The sequence below is a fragment of the Pelodiscus sinensis genome, chromosome 9, assembly GCF_052426305.1.
Source record: "Pelodiscus sinensis isolate ZL-2025 chromosome 9, ASM5242630v1, whole genome shotgun sequence".
Lineage (NCBI taxonomy): Eukaryota > Metazoa > Chordata > Testudines > Trionychidae > Pelodiscus > Pelodiscus sinensis.
The window spans coordinates 63,419,889-63,438,162 of NC_143060.1; the positions used below are offsets into that span (position 1 = coordinate 63,419,889).

Here is an 18,274-nt window from a genome sequence, read left to right on the forward strand (position 1 = left end):
AAGATTGAAAGAACTGGATTTGTGTAGTCTGGGAAAGAGAACACTAAGAGGGGACATGACGACAGTTTTCATGTATCTAAAAGGGTGTTGCAAGGAGGAGGAGGAAAAATTGTTCTCCTTCACCTCTGAGGATAGGTCAAGAAGCAATGGGCTTAAATTACAGCAAGGGAGATTTTGGTGGGATATTAGGAAAAACTTCCTAACTGTCAGGGTGGTTACACACAGGAATAAATTAGCTAGGGAGGTTGTGGGATCTCCATCACTGGAGCTATTTAAGAGCAGGTTAGACAGACACATGTCAGAGATGGTGTTTGGTCCTGCCAAGAGTGCAGGGGACAGGACTTGATGACCTCTAGAGGTCCTTTCCAGTTCTATGATTCTATGTTTTACTGTTTCCTTTTTCAGCCATGATGGTACTTCCCAGTGTTGATCAAAAGAACCAGCATGGACCTGAGAGAAATTGCTCCCCTGCCTGTGGCAGAAGCAGGAAGCACCAGGAATCTCACATAAGCTCTCTCATAAAATATCCAGCCCACTCAAGGTCAGATTCTTGGCTGGTGAAAATCAACTCTGCTGAGGTACCCTAGCACAGGGGCTGGCTCGCCACGTAGTCTGCATAAGGCTTGTGTAGGAATAGGATTTGAAAAGCTTTTCTCAAATGAACCTCTGAACATTGTGAGGTTCCACTCATCACCAGTCTGAAGGAAGTAAAGAAAGCAAGTCCCCAGCCCCCAGTTTACAGTTGATATGCTAGCCCTCATTACTCACTGGCTGTGTCTAGACTGGCCAGTTTTTCCGGAAAATCAGCCGCTTTTCTGGAAAAACTTGCCAGCTGTCTACACTGGCCGCTTGAATTTCCACAAAAGCGCTGACTTCCTACTGTCTGAAATCAGTGCTTCTTGCGGAAATACTATTCTGCTCCCGTTCAGGCAAAAGTCCCTTTTGAGCAAAGCTTTTGCGCAAAAGGGCCAGTGTAGACAGCTCAGATTTGTTTTCCGCAAAAAAGCCCCGATGGCGAAAATGGCGATCGGGGCTTTTTTGCGGAAAAGCGTGTCTAGATTGGCACGGACGCTTTTCCACAAAAAGTGCTTTTGCAGAAAAGCGTCCATGCCAATCGAGATGCTCTGTTCCGAAAATGCTTTTAACGGAAAACTTTTCCATTAAAAGCATTTCCGGAAAATCCTGGCAGTCTAGACACAGCCACTGAGTTTACACGTTTTACACCGTTTGCCTTCCCTCTCCTCCCCCAGTGCTTTACATTTCAAAGGGAGGGACGCCATCTAGACTATATCTACACAGCAGCATTTTTTGGGAATAACTGACGTTATTCGGAAATAACGAAGCCCACGTCTACACACAAGCAGTTATCTTGACATAATGTCGAAATAATGTTGAGCTGGAGGACTTCTGACTCTGACTCCTGTAACCCTCGCATGAAGAGTAAGGGAAGTCGGGGCGAAAATATTCGAACTCGAAATAACTGCTGTGTAGACAGTGCCAAAAAGTTGAAATAAGCTATTTTGATTGAAGCTATGCAATTAGCGGCGAGGAGTCCTGTGGCACCTTATAGACTCACTGAAGTGTTGGAGCATAAGCTTTCATGGGCAAAGACCCACTTTGTCAGATGCATGCAGAGTGAGCAGAGCATAAGACTCCTGGGTTGAATTCCTGGCTCTTTTACAGTCTTGCAGTCAATGAACTGCTCTGTGCCTCAGTTTCCCTGTGTATATAAAAGGTATAAGAATATCTGTCGCCTGGCTCTTGTGAAGCAAAATGTTGATGGTTTTAAACAGCTTTAAGATCCTCGGATGACAAACAAATGTTAATCACTTTAGCTTCACAGCATGTGTTATTAAAAATATTACATCCTATAATGAGGGGATGTGTGGGGAAGGGGAGAGGGACACAAGTATTTGGACTGTTAAAAGGTGGTCCTGAAAGGGAAAGGCATACGAAACCCCAATTTAGGAGGCTAGGGTCTTCTGTGTTGGAACTAGTCTGACCCAGCCACGTCTGAACAGGGCAATCTGGAGAGGTGGAGCAAATTTAGGGGTATCCTGGCTGGAAATCCTTTGCTGTTTGAAATGCTCCATTTCCTTCCAAAGAGAAAATATTTGTTCTTCAGGCATATGGGGCTAAAAGCCATCCCTGGCAACGTGGCACTGTGCCAGTGAACCCCAGTCCCATGTCTTTGTGAAGCTCTCTTGGGCTCTTTGCTCGAGCTGGTGGTTGCAGGCCGTTGCTCTCCATGGCTGATATCAGAGTGCACACAAGCGGTGGATTCCAGCCTCTCGCACGGCATGGGAGAAGCTGTCCTTTGGCAGGACTCTTGCACAGCGCGTGAGGCGTTGTCTGTTTTCTCTTGGGCTAAGTTTGCCCTCTGGTGGTTAAAGTTGGTGTTGAGCCCCAGTCGTCTTCTCCAAACTCTGCTCTCTCTGCGGCGCTTCTGTGGGGCTGCCCCAGTTTTTCCATCGGAAGGCCCTGTTGCGAGTGCGGCCGTTTCATAAGCTGCCTGCCGACGCAGACCCAATCACTGTCATGTGAGGTGTCACTCGGCACTGGCAGCGTGTGGTGGAGATGGACATGGAGCCACATGCTCTGCTCCAGGGGTCGCTAAGCATGGCTCAGCCTCCTTTGCTGAGGAAGGGGCAGCATGGATGAGTCCCAGCAGATGCCCAATCCAGTGGCAGAAGCTGCAATACAGAGCTCGGTAGGATGAATGATGGGAACCCGGGGCTGAAGGGAAGAATCCTTTAACTCTAACAGGGAAAATGAAGGGCATCCAATGGGGAAAACACTACTCGGAACAAGTGCCTGTTTTGCCTGCTGCCTGATGGGATGCCCAGATCCCAGATGTGCACGGAATACTTCCAACAGCTGACCCTACTTGGTATGCTAGGGGAGGTAGCCTGTAGAACTGATTTGCACGGGGTATGTTTCAGTGCAGCAAACAAAAAGATAATAACCCTTAATAATAATAACAGAAAGAAAGATGATGCAATAAGAAGAACTTAGTGAAACATTCATGCTTGTGCCGCAGTATAAAGGCTTGTGGCTGGAATCACTAGAGCGAGGGTGAGGAACCTCAGGCCGGGGGCTGGATGCGGCCCCTGACTTGCCTGGATCCGGCCCCTAAAGCTCAGAGTCACCTCCAGCATTGGGGAGCCTGCGCTGGCACTTCAGTGTTCCCACTCCTCTACAAAATCTACAAGGCCGGGCCCCGCTAGGCTCTGGTGTGCAAGGGAAGGTAGGGAGTGTCTTTCTTCTTCTCTAACAGAGGCCAGATCAGTGAGGATTTTTTTTATTTCTTTCTTGTATGCGCTCCCTGACTGATTTTTCTGTGGGTCAGTGAACCTCCACCGAAGAAAGGTTCCACACCCCTGCACTAGAGGGTGTTATGATGTCAATCTCTCAGACACTTCAGAGACATCAGATCAGTACCTTGCACCAAAAGTTTGTGCCAATGTATGTCAGCAACGCTGATAATCCCTCCAGAAGAGTGAGGTGGGCACACATTCACAGGACCCATTTGGGGAGAACACACAGAAAGATGGGAGGAAGTCATAAATAGAGAGGGCTCACACCCCAACTGATACTGTACAATAGTCTCAGAGGGGTAGCCCTGTTAGGGTACGTCTAAACTACACGGCTCCGTCAACGGAGCCATGTAGATTTGTTTGTTCGGCAAAGGGAAATGAAGTTGCGATTTAAACAATCGCGGCTTCATTTAAATTTAAATGGCTGCCCCGCTCTGCCGATCAGCTGTTTGTCGGCAGATCGGGGCAGTCTGGACGCTCCCTTGCCGACATGAAAGCCCTTTATCGACCTCCCCAGTAAACCTCATCCTACGAGGCATAACGGGGAGGTCGATAAAGGGCTTTCAGGTCGGCGCGGGAGCATCCAGACTAGCGCACTGAGCCGACAAACAGCTGATCAGCTGTTTGTTGGCTCAACGCGGCAGCCATTTAAATTTAAATGAAGCCACGATTATTTAGATCGTGGCTTCATTTCCCTTTTCCGATCAGCCTAATCTACAAGGCTCCATCGATGGAGTTAGATACACCCTTAGTGTGTAACTTTAAAAACCAAGTAGTCCTGTGGCACCTTAGAGACTAACAAAAGTATATAGTATCATGAGCTTTCATGGGCAAAACCCACTTTCTTAGATGATGGGCTGGAATTGAAATAACAGAAACCAGGTATTTTATAACAAGCGAACAAAAAAAGGTGCCTGTCAAATGTAGGACCGGTGCTAATGAGGCTAATTAAGTGGGCTGGACATATTCCACACTTAGCTTTCGACATGAAAATGCAGTGTTAAACATGGACACCATTTATGCTCTAGAGAGCAGCTCCATCCCCTGCTGAGTTTGAACCCCCCCCCCCCAGATCTCATACTTGAGCTCTGCTTGAAGCTAAGTGCCCTGACTCCAGAGGCAGGTCTTAACTGCATCTGAGTTTGAGTCACTTGCAGCTTTGCTTTTGAGGCAGGGCGTGTGTTATAAAAACAGGGAGGCAGGTGATTAAGAATAACAAAAAGCTGGGCATTCAGGCAATTGAAGGATCATTAGATCATCAGCATTGCCAGGTACTCTACTTAAAAGATAGGATTAAAAAAAAGAGTAGGAATGAGTGTTGTGCTCCTGGGATTTGCATTTGAATCACTGCTGTTAAACTTTAAGAAAAAAAACGTAAAAAGCAATGAGTGGTCCTGTAGCATCTTAAGGACTAACAAACAAACAAACGACCCCCCCTCCAAAAAAAACCCTGCTCTTAAACTTATAAATGTTCTTGAAAATGGGGTGAACAGTGACTAATGCAAAGCTGACTGCAAAGAGTTACAAAGGGACCTCACAAAACTGGGTGATTGGGCAACACAAGGGCAGTCAGAATTCAGTGTTGAGGAGTATAAAGTAATGCACATGGGAAAATAAAATCCCAAATATACATATAATAGTGATGGGGTCTAAAATAGCTGTTACCATGCAGGAAAGAGGTATTGGAATCCTTGTGGATAGTTCCCTGAAAACATCTGTTCAATGTGCAGTGGCAGTCTAACAACTAAAAAGCTAACAGAATATTGGCAAACATCAGGGGCGGTCCATGAGCCTAGGCAGTTGACTAGGGCGCCGCCGGCTCGGGCGCCCGACGATGATATCACAGCCATTGACAGCCGAGCAGGTGGGGGCGCCGATTGCGCCTTCTGCCTAGGGCGCCAGCTGCCGCAGCCGGCCTCAGGCCTCTCTTGGCAATCATTAGGAAATCAATAAGTAATAAGACAAAATACCATATTGCCTCTAAAGTTTGGCTGTGTCTACATTGGCAAGATTTTGCCGCCTGTCTACACTGGCTGTGAGTATTTGCGCAAGAACACTGATGTTCTAATGTACAAAATCAGGGCTTCTTGCACAAATATTCTGACACTCCCGCTCAGGGATAAGCCCTCTTGCGCAAGTATTCTTGCACAAGAGGCCAGTGTAGACAGCCCGATGGCTAAAGAAAGCCCGATGGCTAAAATGGCCATCGGAGCTTTCTTGCACAAGAGAGCATCTACACTGGCACGGATGCTCTTGCGCAAAAGCACATCTCTTTTGCGTTAAAGTATTTGTGCAAAATTTTGCCAGTGTAGACGTAGCCCTAGTGTATGTCCACATTTTGAATACTATGTGTAGATTTGGTCATCATCTAAAATGATATACTGGACTTGGAAAAGGTACAGAAAGAGCAACAGAAACGATTAGGGGTAAGGAACAACCTCCATATGAGGAGAAATTAACAAGACTGGGACTTTTCAGCTTGGAAAATAAATGACCAAAAAGTGGGAGGATATGTTCGAGGTCTAGAAAATCAGGAACAGTGTGGAAAAATAGAATAAGGAAACGCTATTCATTCCTTCATTACCATAACACAAGAAGTTCACCCAATTAAATTTATAGGCATCAAAATAAAAACAAACAAGCAAACAAAATACATTATTTATTCACAGTCAACTTGTGGAACTCTTTGGCAGGAGATGGTGGAAAGGCCCGAACTGTAACAGGGTTCCAAAAAGAACAAAATAAATTCCAGGAGGACAGGTCCATCAATGCTACTAGCCAGAATAGGCAGGGGTGGTGTCCTTCGTTTCTGTTTCCCAGAACCTGGGAATGGGCGACAGGGGATGGATTATAATGATTGCCTCTCCTGTTTGTTCCTTCTGAAGCACCTGGCATTGGCCACTGTTGGAAGACAGGATACTGAGTTAGAGGGACCATTGGTCTGACCCAGTATGGCCATTCTGATGTTCTTATATAGAGCTGAAATGTGTCTGCCCCTGCTGTGACCCACTACACCCCACTCCCCTTCCAGAGCTGTGATGGAGCCCAGGAGTCCTGGTGGGGTCTGTCTGTCCGTCTCTCTTTCCACAGAGTTAATAACAAAGTAAAAATATACATTAAAAGTTGTAAGGCTAACTGCTAAGTTGTCTGCCAAAAAAAGGTAGAATTTTCCTGTGCCTTAGTAGCACCTGGGTAGAGGTGATGTATATAGGAGAATAGGGGGAGGTGGTTGGTTTCCCTCCCCCCATTTGGTGCTTGTCTTGTACTGAGCATGCTAAGTAAAACTGCTGAAACCTCTGCCCCCCACCCACATGCTCTCACTGTCTTCCCCCCATCACAGCATGCACAGATCACGCCCTTCCCCACCTTAATCGGAAATGGCGCCCCTGGTGTTAAAGGCAAGGGAGGCTGGGTTTATAATGCAACATCCAGTTAATGTCTTTGTTCAAGCCCAGGGAAACAGTGTTAGATTGGCAGATGAAAACCAGTTCCGCACGCTCTCTCTGTAATTGGCTGGTGAAATTCCTTTGTAGAAGAATGGCTACTTTTAAACCCATGACTGAGTGCCCAGGCAGGCTAAAATGTTCCCCTACTACAGGTTTGTGTGTGTTACCATTTCTGATGTCTGACTTGTGTCCATTTATCCTTTGTCATAGAGACTGTCCAGCTTGGCCAATATACATGGCAGAGGGGCATTGCTAGCACTTGATGGCATATCACTGTAAAATAGAACACCTTTCATCTATACATCCCAAAGTGCTCTGCAAACTTTACCAACTAGATAAACGAAAGATAAATAATTTCACCCATCACTTCATTGAAAGCATCTCTGCAGCAGGATGCATGAATGGTTTAACAGAGCCTCAAAAAGTACTGAGTAGATGTGGTTGGGAATATTTACATTAAACTTTTGCTTTTGTTTTTGTCAGCAAATAGCGATTCATCAAAACTGAGTAAAAAACATCCCTGGCTTTTTCCTGCAAAAAGTTTCAAATGTTTATTTGAAAAATGTTTCAAAGCTGCTGATATGTTGAGTTTTCAAAAAATTTTAAAAGGAAAAGTCCAGTTTTCTGGTTCAAAATGACTTTGTTTCAAAATTTCTGCTAATTTGGTAAAAAAACCAAACAAATCTTAAAATGGTCAAAATACAAATGAAATATTTGAATGACCAAATCAAAATCTTTCAACTGACCTGATCTGAAATGTTATTTTTATTTTTGGTTTGCAATTTTTTCAAAATTTTCACCCTCAGTTGGGAGGAAATTTTGTTTTTAATTTTGAAAGTTTTAATAGAACAGAAAAAACTGTTTCTCTACCCTGCACCACTTATGTTGTCTAAGACAGGAAGCTAAAAATATTATGGAAGATTATAACCTTAGTTAAGTGTTACTGTTTTTTTTTAAACTGGTGTGTTTGGATTAAAGAGTGTGGGAAACTCTGTTTGGGTTTATAATGCAACAACCAGTTAACAAAGCTAGCACAAGTATCATTTTCCTTCAAAGTGACAGAGCTTCTATGAGCTTACATTATTCACCAGGGTACAAGTTCTGGGGCTAAGAATTTGCTGCTACAGGTTGAACCTCTCTCATCTGGCAACATCTGTGGTCTGGCATGATGTGGTTAGCCAGATGTCCGCTGCACTGATCCGATGGTCAGCTGATCCGGCACAGCACGGCCGTCTAGACCTCGTTTCACTAGGCATACTGGAGTGGTTGACAAAGTCTTCCCTCGTCGACCGCGCCGCGTCTAGACTGCCGCACTGTGCCAGATCAGCTGATCGTCGGCGCCGCGCGGCGGCCATTTTTATTTTAATGAAGTGGGGATTATTTAAATCCCCGCTTCATTGACTATGCCAAGTAAACTATTTTACATGGCTTCGTCGAGGGAGCCATTTAGTCTAGACGTACCCAGGGTGTTTAAGCACTGAAATAAATTGCCTAGGGAGGCTGTGGAATTTCCATCACTGGAGACTTTTAAGAGCAGGTTAGACTGTACTTAAAAAAAATTCACCAGACCACTGAGAGCCAAGGGACACATTAGTTCTCTACTACCTACCATTGAGGAAATAGAGCTATTAAAAAGTCCTATTAAAAATCACAACTCTCTCTCTCTTCTATTCTATCTATCTATCTATCTATCTATCTATCTATCTATCTATCTATCTATCTATCTATCTATACATTAGAGATTTGTGAGTCTGTCTGTGAATCTGTCTGTCTGTGTGTCTGCAAGTTCATTTATTCAAGAACTCCTCCTAAACGGTAAGTCCTATGACCACCAAATTTGGTATGCATACAGCTTCCTCTTATCCTAACTTAAAGCAAGGTCAGGGTTTGGCTGTGCCGAGCAAATGGGAAGTGCTGCGAATAGGACTGTTTTCCATAATACGGAAAGGGGGGCGGGCAGAGAGAGGAGGGATGCGATACTGAGAGTGACCACTGGGGGCAGCGAGCATGCAGGGGAGAGCTATACTGTAGAGTGGCCAATAGGACTAGGGCTCCACCATCTTGCCTGCCACCAGACTGGATAAGTAGCCCCTCCCCCAGCCTCCAATGCTGGGAGGTGGGGTGGGGAAGGCCCGTACTGGCTGGGAGAGCTGGGGGGAGACAAAAGGCTGCTGCCGGCCAGGGGGTTGGGGGAAGGTAGAAAGCCCTTGGTGGTGGGGATGGGGCTAGGAGGAGAGAAAAGGACCCTGTGGCCAGGGAGGCTGGGGCAGGGGGTGGGGGAGGAAGGAGACAGAAAGCCCCTGGCCAGTCCTCAGTGTCAAACAGCTAGCCAACACTTCCTTGTATTTAGAAAAAGTGCCAGTCTCACTTGCACTGAAGGACTGATGAAGGGCATATTGTTCCCAGTTACTTCTATGGTTGGGCTAGCCATCTTCATTACAGCTCTGGCAGAACAGTGTAGGTAAATGGAGACTGTGTCATAAAAGTCACAAATACAATTTATGCCGAGGAGAAGTGATGGGTGCAAAAGTGCAGAAACATATATTTCTATTAAGGTTCATTCAGCTGCAAACGCTTCCTTCCTTCCTTTCATTATTAAGATGCCCCAGTAATATTTGACTATGATAGAGAGTCTCCCTTTTTGTTTTGGGAATGTATTCTTAGTACATCATCTTCTGATCAGGACAATCAACACACAAGTAACCTTGCCACTATCATACGGTGGGACTGGAATACAGAATATTGTGAATGTGGAAGACAGGAGACTCTACAGGACAAATCTGCAAGAGGCAGAAATCCAAGCGTGTTTCTGGAAAGGTGTTCTCTCAACTGCGTGTACGTTTACTGCAGTTGTAAACAGCAGTGTTTCTCAACCAGTGGTCTGAGTACCCTTAGGGTAGAAATGTACCACTTAGGGGTACTTGAGAGAAGTCTGGGGAGGGGGGGGTACGTCAACACAACTGAAATTTGGAGAAAACTGAATTTTTGTTGTAAGTTTTACAGCGCTTTATTATTTTTGTACTTTTTACACCCAAAAATTTCATCACCCACCCAGCTATGATTAAGTTGTTTAAACAAATGTGTTGCAATGGTAGAAAAAAAATGTGTTTGTCTGAAAACTGTAGGTACTGGGGGTACTTATAACTTTATAAAAAAAGGTTGAGAAACACTGGTGTATACAATGCAAATGATCACACGTGCCAGCATGGAGTTTGGAGGGTAATTTTTGTGTATACAATCACCATAAATGCATGTGGAGCACTCTGGCCTAATGAGTTTGATTACAGCGCAGTCTGGAGGCTGTTCCCACAACCATATAATCCATTACTACTTCACTGGTAGAACAGCAGGTAGAGAGATAAGATGGATGAGGTAATGCCTGTTATTAGACCAACTTCTGTCTGTGACAGAGACAAGCTTTGAGGTCTGGGCTCTGCGTGGCTCGAAAGTTTGTCTCTCACACCAATGGAAGGTGGTTGGATAAAAGTTATTACCTCATTTATCTTGCCTCATATCCTGTGACAAACTGAAAGTACAGCACGTAGGTAAAAAAAATCTTAAACTCAAATGGCAGACTTGCTTTTTTGATGCTGACAGTGCTGGGTTCAGTCTTTATGCACAACCATGGTATTTATATGCATGTGTTGCAAAGGCATGTACAGAAATGTGTGGACTTCCACACGTGCATTGGCTTGGATCAGTTTATTTCACTGCAATAACATTCTTCAAAGATATTATTTTGTTTTTAATCTCTGTAACTTTTTGGAATCAGTGGAAATATCTGAGAGCAGGATAAGCTATAGGCATTCCACTAGTTGCTATCAGTCTGTCTTGATCTTCAGTTTTGCAGCAACAGGAGTAGATATGAAAAGATTCAACCTATAGCAGCTTATTTTCACATGAAGATGGCTGCAAAAGGAAACTAAGTGAAACAGATTAATTCTAGTCAGTTTCTCCTTGTAGCTAGCACGAGGTGAAGTACTAGATGTACTGAGAAACTGAATAATCCTGGTTAGTTTCTCTTCACAAGAGAGAAATATAGTCAAGTCATATTTTCACTAATATGGTGTGCTTCAGTTTTGGGTGTCCAATCTCAGACACCTCCTGCTGGATTTCAACAAGTGTGTTGAGATGAACAAGATCTGGGTGGGGGTACTAGTGGGAGGGTAAACCTGACAATGTGGGAGAAGGGCAGGAGGAGGACTGAAAAAAGATACATTGGAATGTGGGATACAGGAAAGAAAATGGTGATCAATGGGACTGTAGACTACAAAAAGACTAAAAGGGCAAGGAATCAGGGTCAGAGATGGAGAAGTGGGAGAATATGTGGGGCAAAACCTGTGGGAAAGAATGTAGGGAGAAGAAACTAGGATGGACATAGCAGCAGAGGAGATAGGGAATAACTGATAGGCGGGTAACGGAGGTAGTGCAGTGCTAAGGGAAGAGGAACAGGTTACAGAAATGTACCACTGCAGAGCTCTAAGGGTATGTCTACACTACCACCCTAGTTCGAACTAGGGTGGTAATGTAGGCAACTGGAGTTGCAAATGAAGCTCGGGATTTGAATTTCCCGGGCTTCATTTGCATAAAGCCGGGCGCCGCCATTTTTAAATGTCCGCTAGTGCGGACTCCATGCCGTGCGGCTACACATGGCACGGACTAGGTAGTTCGGACTAGGCTTCCTAGTCCGAACTACTGTTACTCCGTGAGTGCCTGGCATCTCCGAAAATCAGGCTGCAAGTGATTTGCTCAGAGTTGCACAGCAAGGTGGGTACAGATTGCAGGAGTCCTCGAGTTGCCATCTGTCCCATCCACGCGTGGATAAGGCTGTAAGAAAACAGTGAGCCACGATTGTTGAGACCACGTTAACACAGGTCCCGTAGTTGCCACAAATCTGAGTGGTGTTGTGATCCCTTGTGCCACGTCACAGTGTGGCTCACTCAACTTTGACCCGGCTGCTCTCCATCAGCCCAGTCACCACTCCGTCACAATGGGCGGTTGGGCCAAATCTAAGCGAGTGGTGTTGCACAGTCACCCCTCCCCTCCAATCCGGCCCTGCTGCTCCGCCATCCGGACTCGGCGGGGCCGGTGGCGGATGGGGTGGATGGAGGTGGGGTGCTGAGCAGCTTGGGGCCAGACTCCCTGTGCGGCTCGCCGGACTCGCTGTCCCAGCTTGGTGCCCGCCCTGGGCCGTGTGGGGCAGCTCCCCCTTGTTCAAGGGCAGGGACCTGCCTGCACCTTGGCCGTCCCAGCAGCAGGCCAGGCATGGGGCGGCCCCACAAGTGTGGGGGGGGGCTAGACCTTGTGCCTGGCCTGGAACAGGCAGGCCCTCACCCAGCCCATGGGAGCCAGGCCCGGATGTGGGGGAGGGGAAAGAACGCAGCGCCAGCTGGGGAGTGAAGGGCTCTCACGCGTCCTCGTTCTGCGAGCCGCGCATGCGCCGCCCTTCTCGCTCTCTGTCCACACCCCCTCCCTCTGGCGAAACCCCATTCTTCCCCGCCGACCGCGCGCGTGCGCAGTGGCTGCTGAGCGCGCCTCGCCCCGCGTCGAGGCCCGCTGTCTCCCGCAGAGGAGGGGGGGGGCTGTCAATAAAGATTGAACAAGGCCGCAGAGAGGCGCTGGCCCGACTGCGCACGCGCGGCCCCCGCCCCGCCGGGTGGGCGGCGCCGATTTTCAACAAAACTTTATTGTGCCCCGTGGCGGCGGCGGCGCCGCGCAGGATGCGCTGAGGCTCCCCCCCCGCCCGGCCTCGGCATGTCAGGCAGCCGGCAGCAGCCGTCGCCGCAGCACCCCCCGGCCGGGCAGGGCGCCGCGGCCTCCGCCGCCACGTCGCCCTCCTCCTCCTCCTCCTCCGCGCCGGCGGCGGCGCCGGGCTCCTGCTCCTCGTCCGCGGGGCTGGGGGGCCCCGCGCGGCCTGTGCTGGTGGCGGCCGCCGTGTCGGGCAGCGGGGCGGCGGCCTCCGTCCTCTCGCGCCTGGCGGGGGCGGCCCGGCCCGGCGGCGGCGGCGCGGCGGCGGGCGGCGGCAGCCGGAAGAGGCCGCTGCTGACCCCGCTCTGCAACGGGCTCCTCAACTCCTACGAGGACAAGAGCAACGACTTCGTGTGGTGAGCGCGCGGGGGGGGCGCGGCCCCTCCCCCTGCACAGCCCGCGGGGGGGGGGGGCCCTCCCCCTGCACAGCCCGCGGGGGGGGGGCCCTCCCCCTGCACAGCCCGCGGGGGGGGGGGTCCTGCAGGTTCCCCCCGCCGAGCCCGCTCTCTCCGCCCGGGGGGGGGGGGAGCGATGCGACATCCCGTGTCCTGGGCGAACGCGTGACGAGATGGCAAAGAGGCGAGCGGGGGAGGCGCTGCGGTCCTGTTGGATTGCGCCCCCCCCCCTCCGCCAGGCCGCCCTTCCCCTCTGTGGGCAGGGGCTGCTCCTGGCGCCTGCCCCCCTCCCTCTGCCACAGGCTGCACCCGCTGGGATACATTGGCTGTGCTGCAGCAGCGCCTGTCCCTGTGGGGCTGGAGAAGCCCCCCGTCTGCGGCAGCTCTAGCCCCCCGGGTTAACCCTAACCAGTCAGCGTCACCCGTTAAGGCTCAACCCGCGACACCGACCTGTGTTTCCCTGAGGCTTGGGCAGGCTGAGGCCAGGAGGAAGTTTCAGAGATACAGGCCTTCCACTGGGGATGAGCCTAGACTCGAGGTCTGGTCTAGGAGGTGGCCCGAGAGTCACCCGGCTACCGTAGTTCTGGGTAGGGCCCTACCAAATTCAGGGGTCGTTTGGTTTCGTTTCATGGTCATAGGTTTTTAAACGTTATTGACTTGATAATGTCAGCAATTCAATCTGAAATTTTAGGCTGTTATAATTGCAGGCATCCAGACCCAAAAAAGTTTTTTTTTTGGGGGGGGGGGGTCATCACAAGGTTATTGTAAAGGAAGGGGTTTATGATACTGCTGCTGATGGCAGCACTGCTTAAAGATGGGGTGGGATGATATTGTCCCCCCCAGCACAAAAATAGGGGGGGACAAAGGGGGAACTGCACTGCTTTCAGAACTGGGTGCCCAGCCAACAGCCATGGGTCTCTGGCCACCCAGCTCTGAAGGTGGCAGAAAAGTAAGGGAGGCAATACCATGACACCCTACTTCTACAAATAACCATACAATCCCCTGCAACCTCCTTTTGGGTCAGGACCTCCAATTTGAAAAACACTGGTCTCTCCTCATAACCCCCTGTATGAAATCTGTATTGTATATAGGGCAAAAACACACAAGATCAGATTTCCTAGTTGCTCCGTGTGTGGCGGGGGAGAGGGGGAGAAAAGATTTAATTGTCACTGACATATTTTCCATGGCTGTGAAGTTGGTATGGCTCTGTACGGGGGACCAGGGAGGAGCTCACCTACTGTGTGTGTGGGGGCGGGTTAGGGGGGTGGCGAAAAGCAGTGGGTTAGTGTGTGTACTCTGCTTACGTTGAGTACTTTATAAGAATAATTGTATTTTTTAAAATGGTTAATGGCTGTGTTTAACCTTATTTTGACTTTAAACATGAGTATCCTCACAGGTGTTAGTGTTGTACATTGAGTGAGTTAATATTTTCTAATTTAGTGTATTTTTGCTGTAGAGAAAGTCCTAAAATATTGGGTCTTAGTTTATAGATTTACAGGTGCACTAGAGTCTTCTCGTTAACCAATTGGTGTCCAGTATAAAGCACAGAGATTGTGCTGGTTGTATGTGGTAGTTGTATTTAAATCCACTTAAGACCAGCATTTTGCCTACCTAAAGTTTCAAGGTACAGTAAAACTCCATTGGTCTGGCACCCAATGCTCTGGCACTCCTGATGGTCTGGCACCATCAGGAACCCGGAAGTGCTCTGGCTGCCGGACAATTGGAGCTGCTCTGCGCCCGGCTTCCCCGATTCAGCTGCTGCTGAAACTGACCAGCAGCTGAATTGGTGAAGCTGGGGGCAGAGCAGCTGGGGTTCTGCCAGGTTGGTCCCGTAGCGCTGCCTTTCGGAGCTGCGGGACCAACCTGGGAGCACCCCAGCTACTCTTGGGGGCGCCTGCGGAAGAGCAGCTGGGGTGCTTCCGGGTTGGTCCTGCAGCGCCGCTCCTCGGCACTGTGGGGCCCACCCGGCAGCACCCCAGCTGCTCTTCCCCAGGCATCCCCAAGTCAGCTGCTGCTGAAACTGACCAGCGGCTGACTCCAGGAAGCCCTGGGCACAGCTGCTCTGCCCTGGGCTTCCTGGAATCAGCCGCTGGTCAGTTTCAGCAGCGGCTGACTTGGGGATGCCTGGGGCAGAGCAGCTGGGGTGCTGCCGGGTTGGTCCTGTAGCGCCGCCCCTTGGACCAACCAGGTAGCGCCCCAGCTGCTCTGTACCAGGCGTCCAGGATTCAGCCGCTGCTGAAACTGACCAGCAGCGGCTGAATCGGGGACGCCTGGGGCAGAGCCAGACTATCGGAAGGGGGGGCTATGAGGGGTCTGGGGTGGCATCCCTCCCACCCTACCCCAGACCCCTCATAGCCCCCCCCTTCTGATAGTCTGGCATATCTGATAATCCGACCCCCCCCCGGGTCCTAAAGGTGCCGGATTATCGGAAGTTTACGGTAATTAAGTACAACATGTTGCAATAGTGAGTTGTAAAGTTATAAGCCCAGAAGTCACTGGGTGAGATCCACATGGGGGGAAAAAAAGATTTGCAGCAGACTTTAGATGAAAAAAACTACATGGCATATTTGCTATCTAAGTAAGCATCCTGAAAGAGCAAGAGAGTCCTTCTCACTACAAAGTATAAAACATTGGCAAAGTCTATTTATATACATCCAAAAGAGAATGTGCTCACGCCTCTTGTTCGGTGCCTACATTCTTCCCCCGACATAGTTAGCATTGCTTTCTTCTTACGAGCCATTTATATCTAGTTTCTCTATGAACTGAGAGAGCTCCAAAACTGCAGTATCGGCATGTAACCAAAAGGAGATGCATCTCTGGACAACTTAGCTATGTTTTGTCAACTTAGTTTTGTCAACAAAAATAGCATCTTCCTAAGTATGCATATACCTTGGATGGAAATAGTGAAAAGATGGGTGCTAGAGATGCAGCCGTGTTAGTCTGGTCTAGCTGAAACAAAAGACAGGACTACACAGCACTTTAAAGTCTAACAAGATAGTTTATTAGGTGATGAGCTTTCGTGGGCCAGACCCACTTCCTCAGATCAATTTGTGGAAGAAAATTGGCATGACCATATATACCAAAGTAATTTTGATTGTATCACTTTGGTATATATGGTCGTGCCAATTTTCTTCCACTATTTGATCTGAGGAAGTGGGTCTGGCCCACGAAAGCTCATCACCTAATAAACCATCTTGTTAGACTTTAAAGTGCTGTGTAGTCCTGTCTTTTGTTTCAGTGAAAAGATGGAACTTCACATTAGGGATGTTAAACTTAGTTTAATCAGCCAGTCGATTTTCATCGACTAGTTGATACATGGGGGAGCTGCAGCGGGGTTAGCTCCAGTGGGAGCTAACCCCTCTGTGGCTTTGCCTGTTGAATGTGTTAAGAGCCTGCCTTCTCTTAATACATTTAAAAGGCTGGTGTGCAGTGGGGGAGTCTCTGCACTTGCTGGGCTAGCTGATTCTGGCTCGCGCTGGGTCCCCCCCGCTGCGCTTGTGCTTTTTAAATTTAAGAGCTGGTAGGCTCTTAATAAATTTAAAAAGCAGAGGCTCAGTGGCTGAGACTGGGTGTGAGCCAGGAATTAGCTGGTTACTGGCTTGCGCCCAGTCCCCGCTACCCCTCTGCCTCCCTTGCTCCACACGGAGACAGGGAACTGGCTTTTAAGTCGGCTCTCCCCAGCACCGGCTCCTGCTCCCTCCCCCTCCCCCCCCGCCACTGCCTCTGATAGAGGCAGTGGTAGACGGGGGGAGAAACGACTCGTTGAGGCACTAATCAACTATCCAGTAAGCTTATGCTTATTGGATAGTCGACTAGTCACTTACATCCCTCCTGCACGTATGAAGTGACTTTTAAGGAGAAGGGAAAGCAGTCTTTCTCCTTCTTTATTGCCACTTGATAGAGCCCTGTAATCTGCAAAAATGGTCCGCATATATCCACACCTGCACATATAGGTGGATATTCACAGATTTTCCAGGCTCTACCACTTGGATAGGAAAGAACCCACTAAAAGGCTTTCCTGTGTGTCTGCCTATGAAATTCTGAAGGAGAGTCAACAATCTCTTGGTCACCAGTATTGAAGGCTGCTGTAAGAATTATTGCCCCCTCTCTCCCGCACCCCCCCAAAATAAAACATGGTTATATCTGTTTTTTGGAAGGTCAATAGCAATTGCATGTGTGTCAGACCAAAGCCTAAAACCAGATTAGTAGGAAATATGAACAGCGGTGATAAAAGATGTACCTCCTGTTCTCCAAAAAGTGTAGGTTAATTTGTAGTAATAGGGTAGGCATTAACAATTGATGGCTTCTTGAGGCAGGGCTTTGCTGTCACAGGTGGCAACCTGCCTGTAAAAAAGAAAGCATTAACAATTCTTATCATTAATAGGTTCCAGATCTTCCAGCTGGTCTCAATCGGGTTGTGTCTACACTGCCACTTTCAGCACTAAATCTTGGAGTCATTCAGGGGGGTGAAAAAACACAGCTGCACTGTAGAGTAGGCAGTGTAGACACATCCTCAGCCACAAGAGGCACAGGTTTAATAAAGCAAAATACAGGACTATGTAGCACTTTAAAGACTAACAAGATGGTTTATTAGGTGATGAGCTTTCGTGGGCCAGACCCACTTCCTCAGATCAAATAGTGGAAGAAAATAGTCACAGCCATATATAGACCAAAGGATACACTTTAAAAAAATGAACACATATGAAAAGGACAAATCAAATTTCAGTATAGAAGGGGGGGGGGGGGGGGGGTGAATGTCTGTGGGCTAGTGATATTAGAGGTGATAATTAGGGAAGCTATCTTTGTAATGGGTAAAAGATGTTTTTATGCAAGTAAATGTGACCAGACACTGGGTGGGTGGGGAAGCACCATTTTTAGGGTGGTAAATGTGATGCTGATGTATCGATGATGTATGTTGAAGGGTTAGATTCTTCAGGGAAGGCAGACTGGTGGACTGTTAATGATTTTAGTGCAGGTTGGCTGCTGGTGTTTGGGTTTAGTATTCGGTGTAAGATAGCTGTTACTGTTTGTCCACTCAGGCTTGGGGGGCCCATTGTGCTAAATGCTGTAGAACAGATGTAGCTAAACTGCGGCTAGTGCCTCATGCAGCTCTTCACCCTGCAAAGTGGCTGGCGAAGCTGCCCACTACGGCCCCTGGTCCCCGGCTTCCTGTGCTCACTGGGTGCAGGGGAGCCGTCCGGCGTGACAAGATGGCGTTGGCTGACAGGCGCCTGATGTAGCCAAAAAGGCTAACCTGTGTTTTTAAAGGGGCAGTGTCCTTTTTTAAATTTTTCCTCAGCAACTCTGGCTTGTGGGGAGATCTTTCCTTTTTTTTTTTTTCTCCCTCAACAATTCTGATGTGGCTCTT

At 48.5% G+C, this 18,274-nt stretch overlaps 1 protein-coding gene across 2 annotated transcripts in view; it reads left to right on the forward strand.

The window, feature by feature from the left end:
- Window positions 1-12,403: 12,403 nt before the first annotated feature.
- The window catches only part of COP1 (COP1 E3 ubiquitin ligase), a 146,132-nt gene continuing 140,261 nt past the window's right edge, over window positions 12,404-18,274 (forward strand). The window contains exon 1 of one of the 2 annotated variants that reach the window (XM_075936898.2): window positions 12,404-12,867. In XM_075936898.2, coding sequence (XP_075793013.1) covers window positions 12,518-12,867 — 350 coding nt within the window. In that variant the 5' untranslated portion in view covers window positions 12,404-12,517. The remainder of the gene's footprint in view (window positions 12,868-18,274) is intronic. The other variant, XM_075936899.2, reaches the window with a different exon arrangement.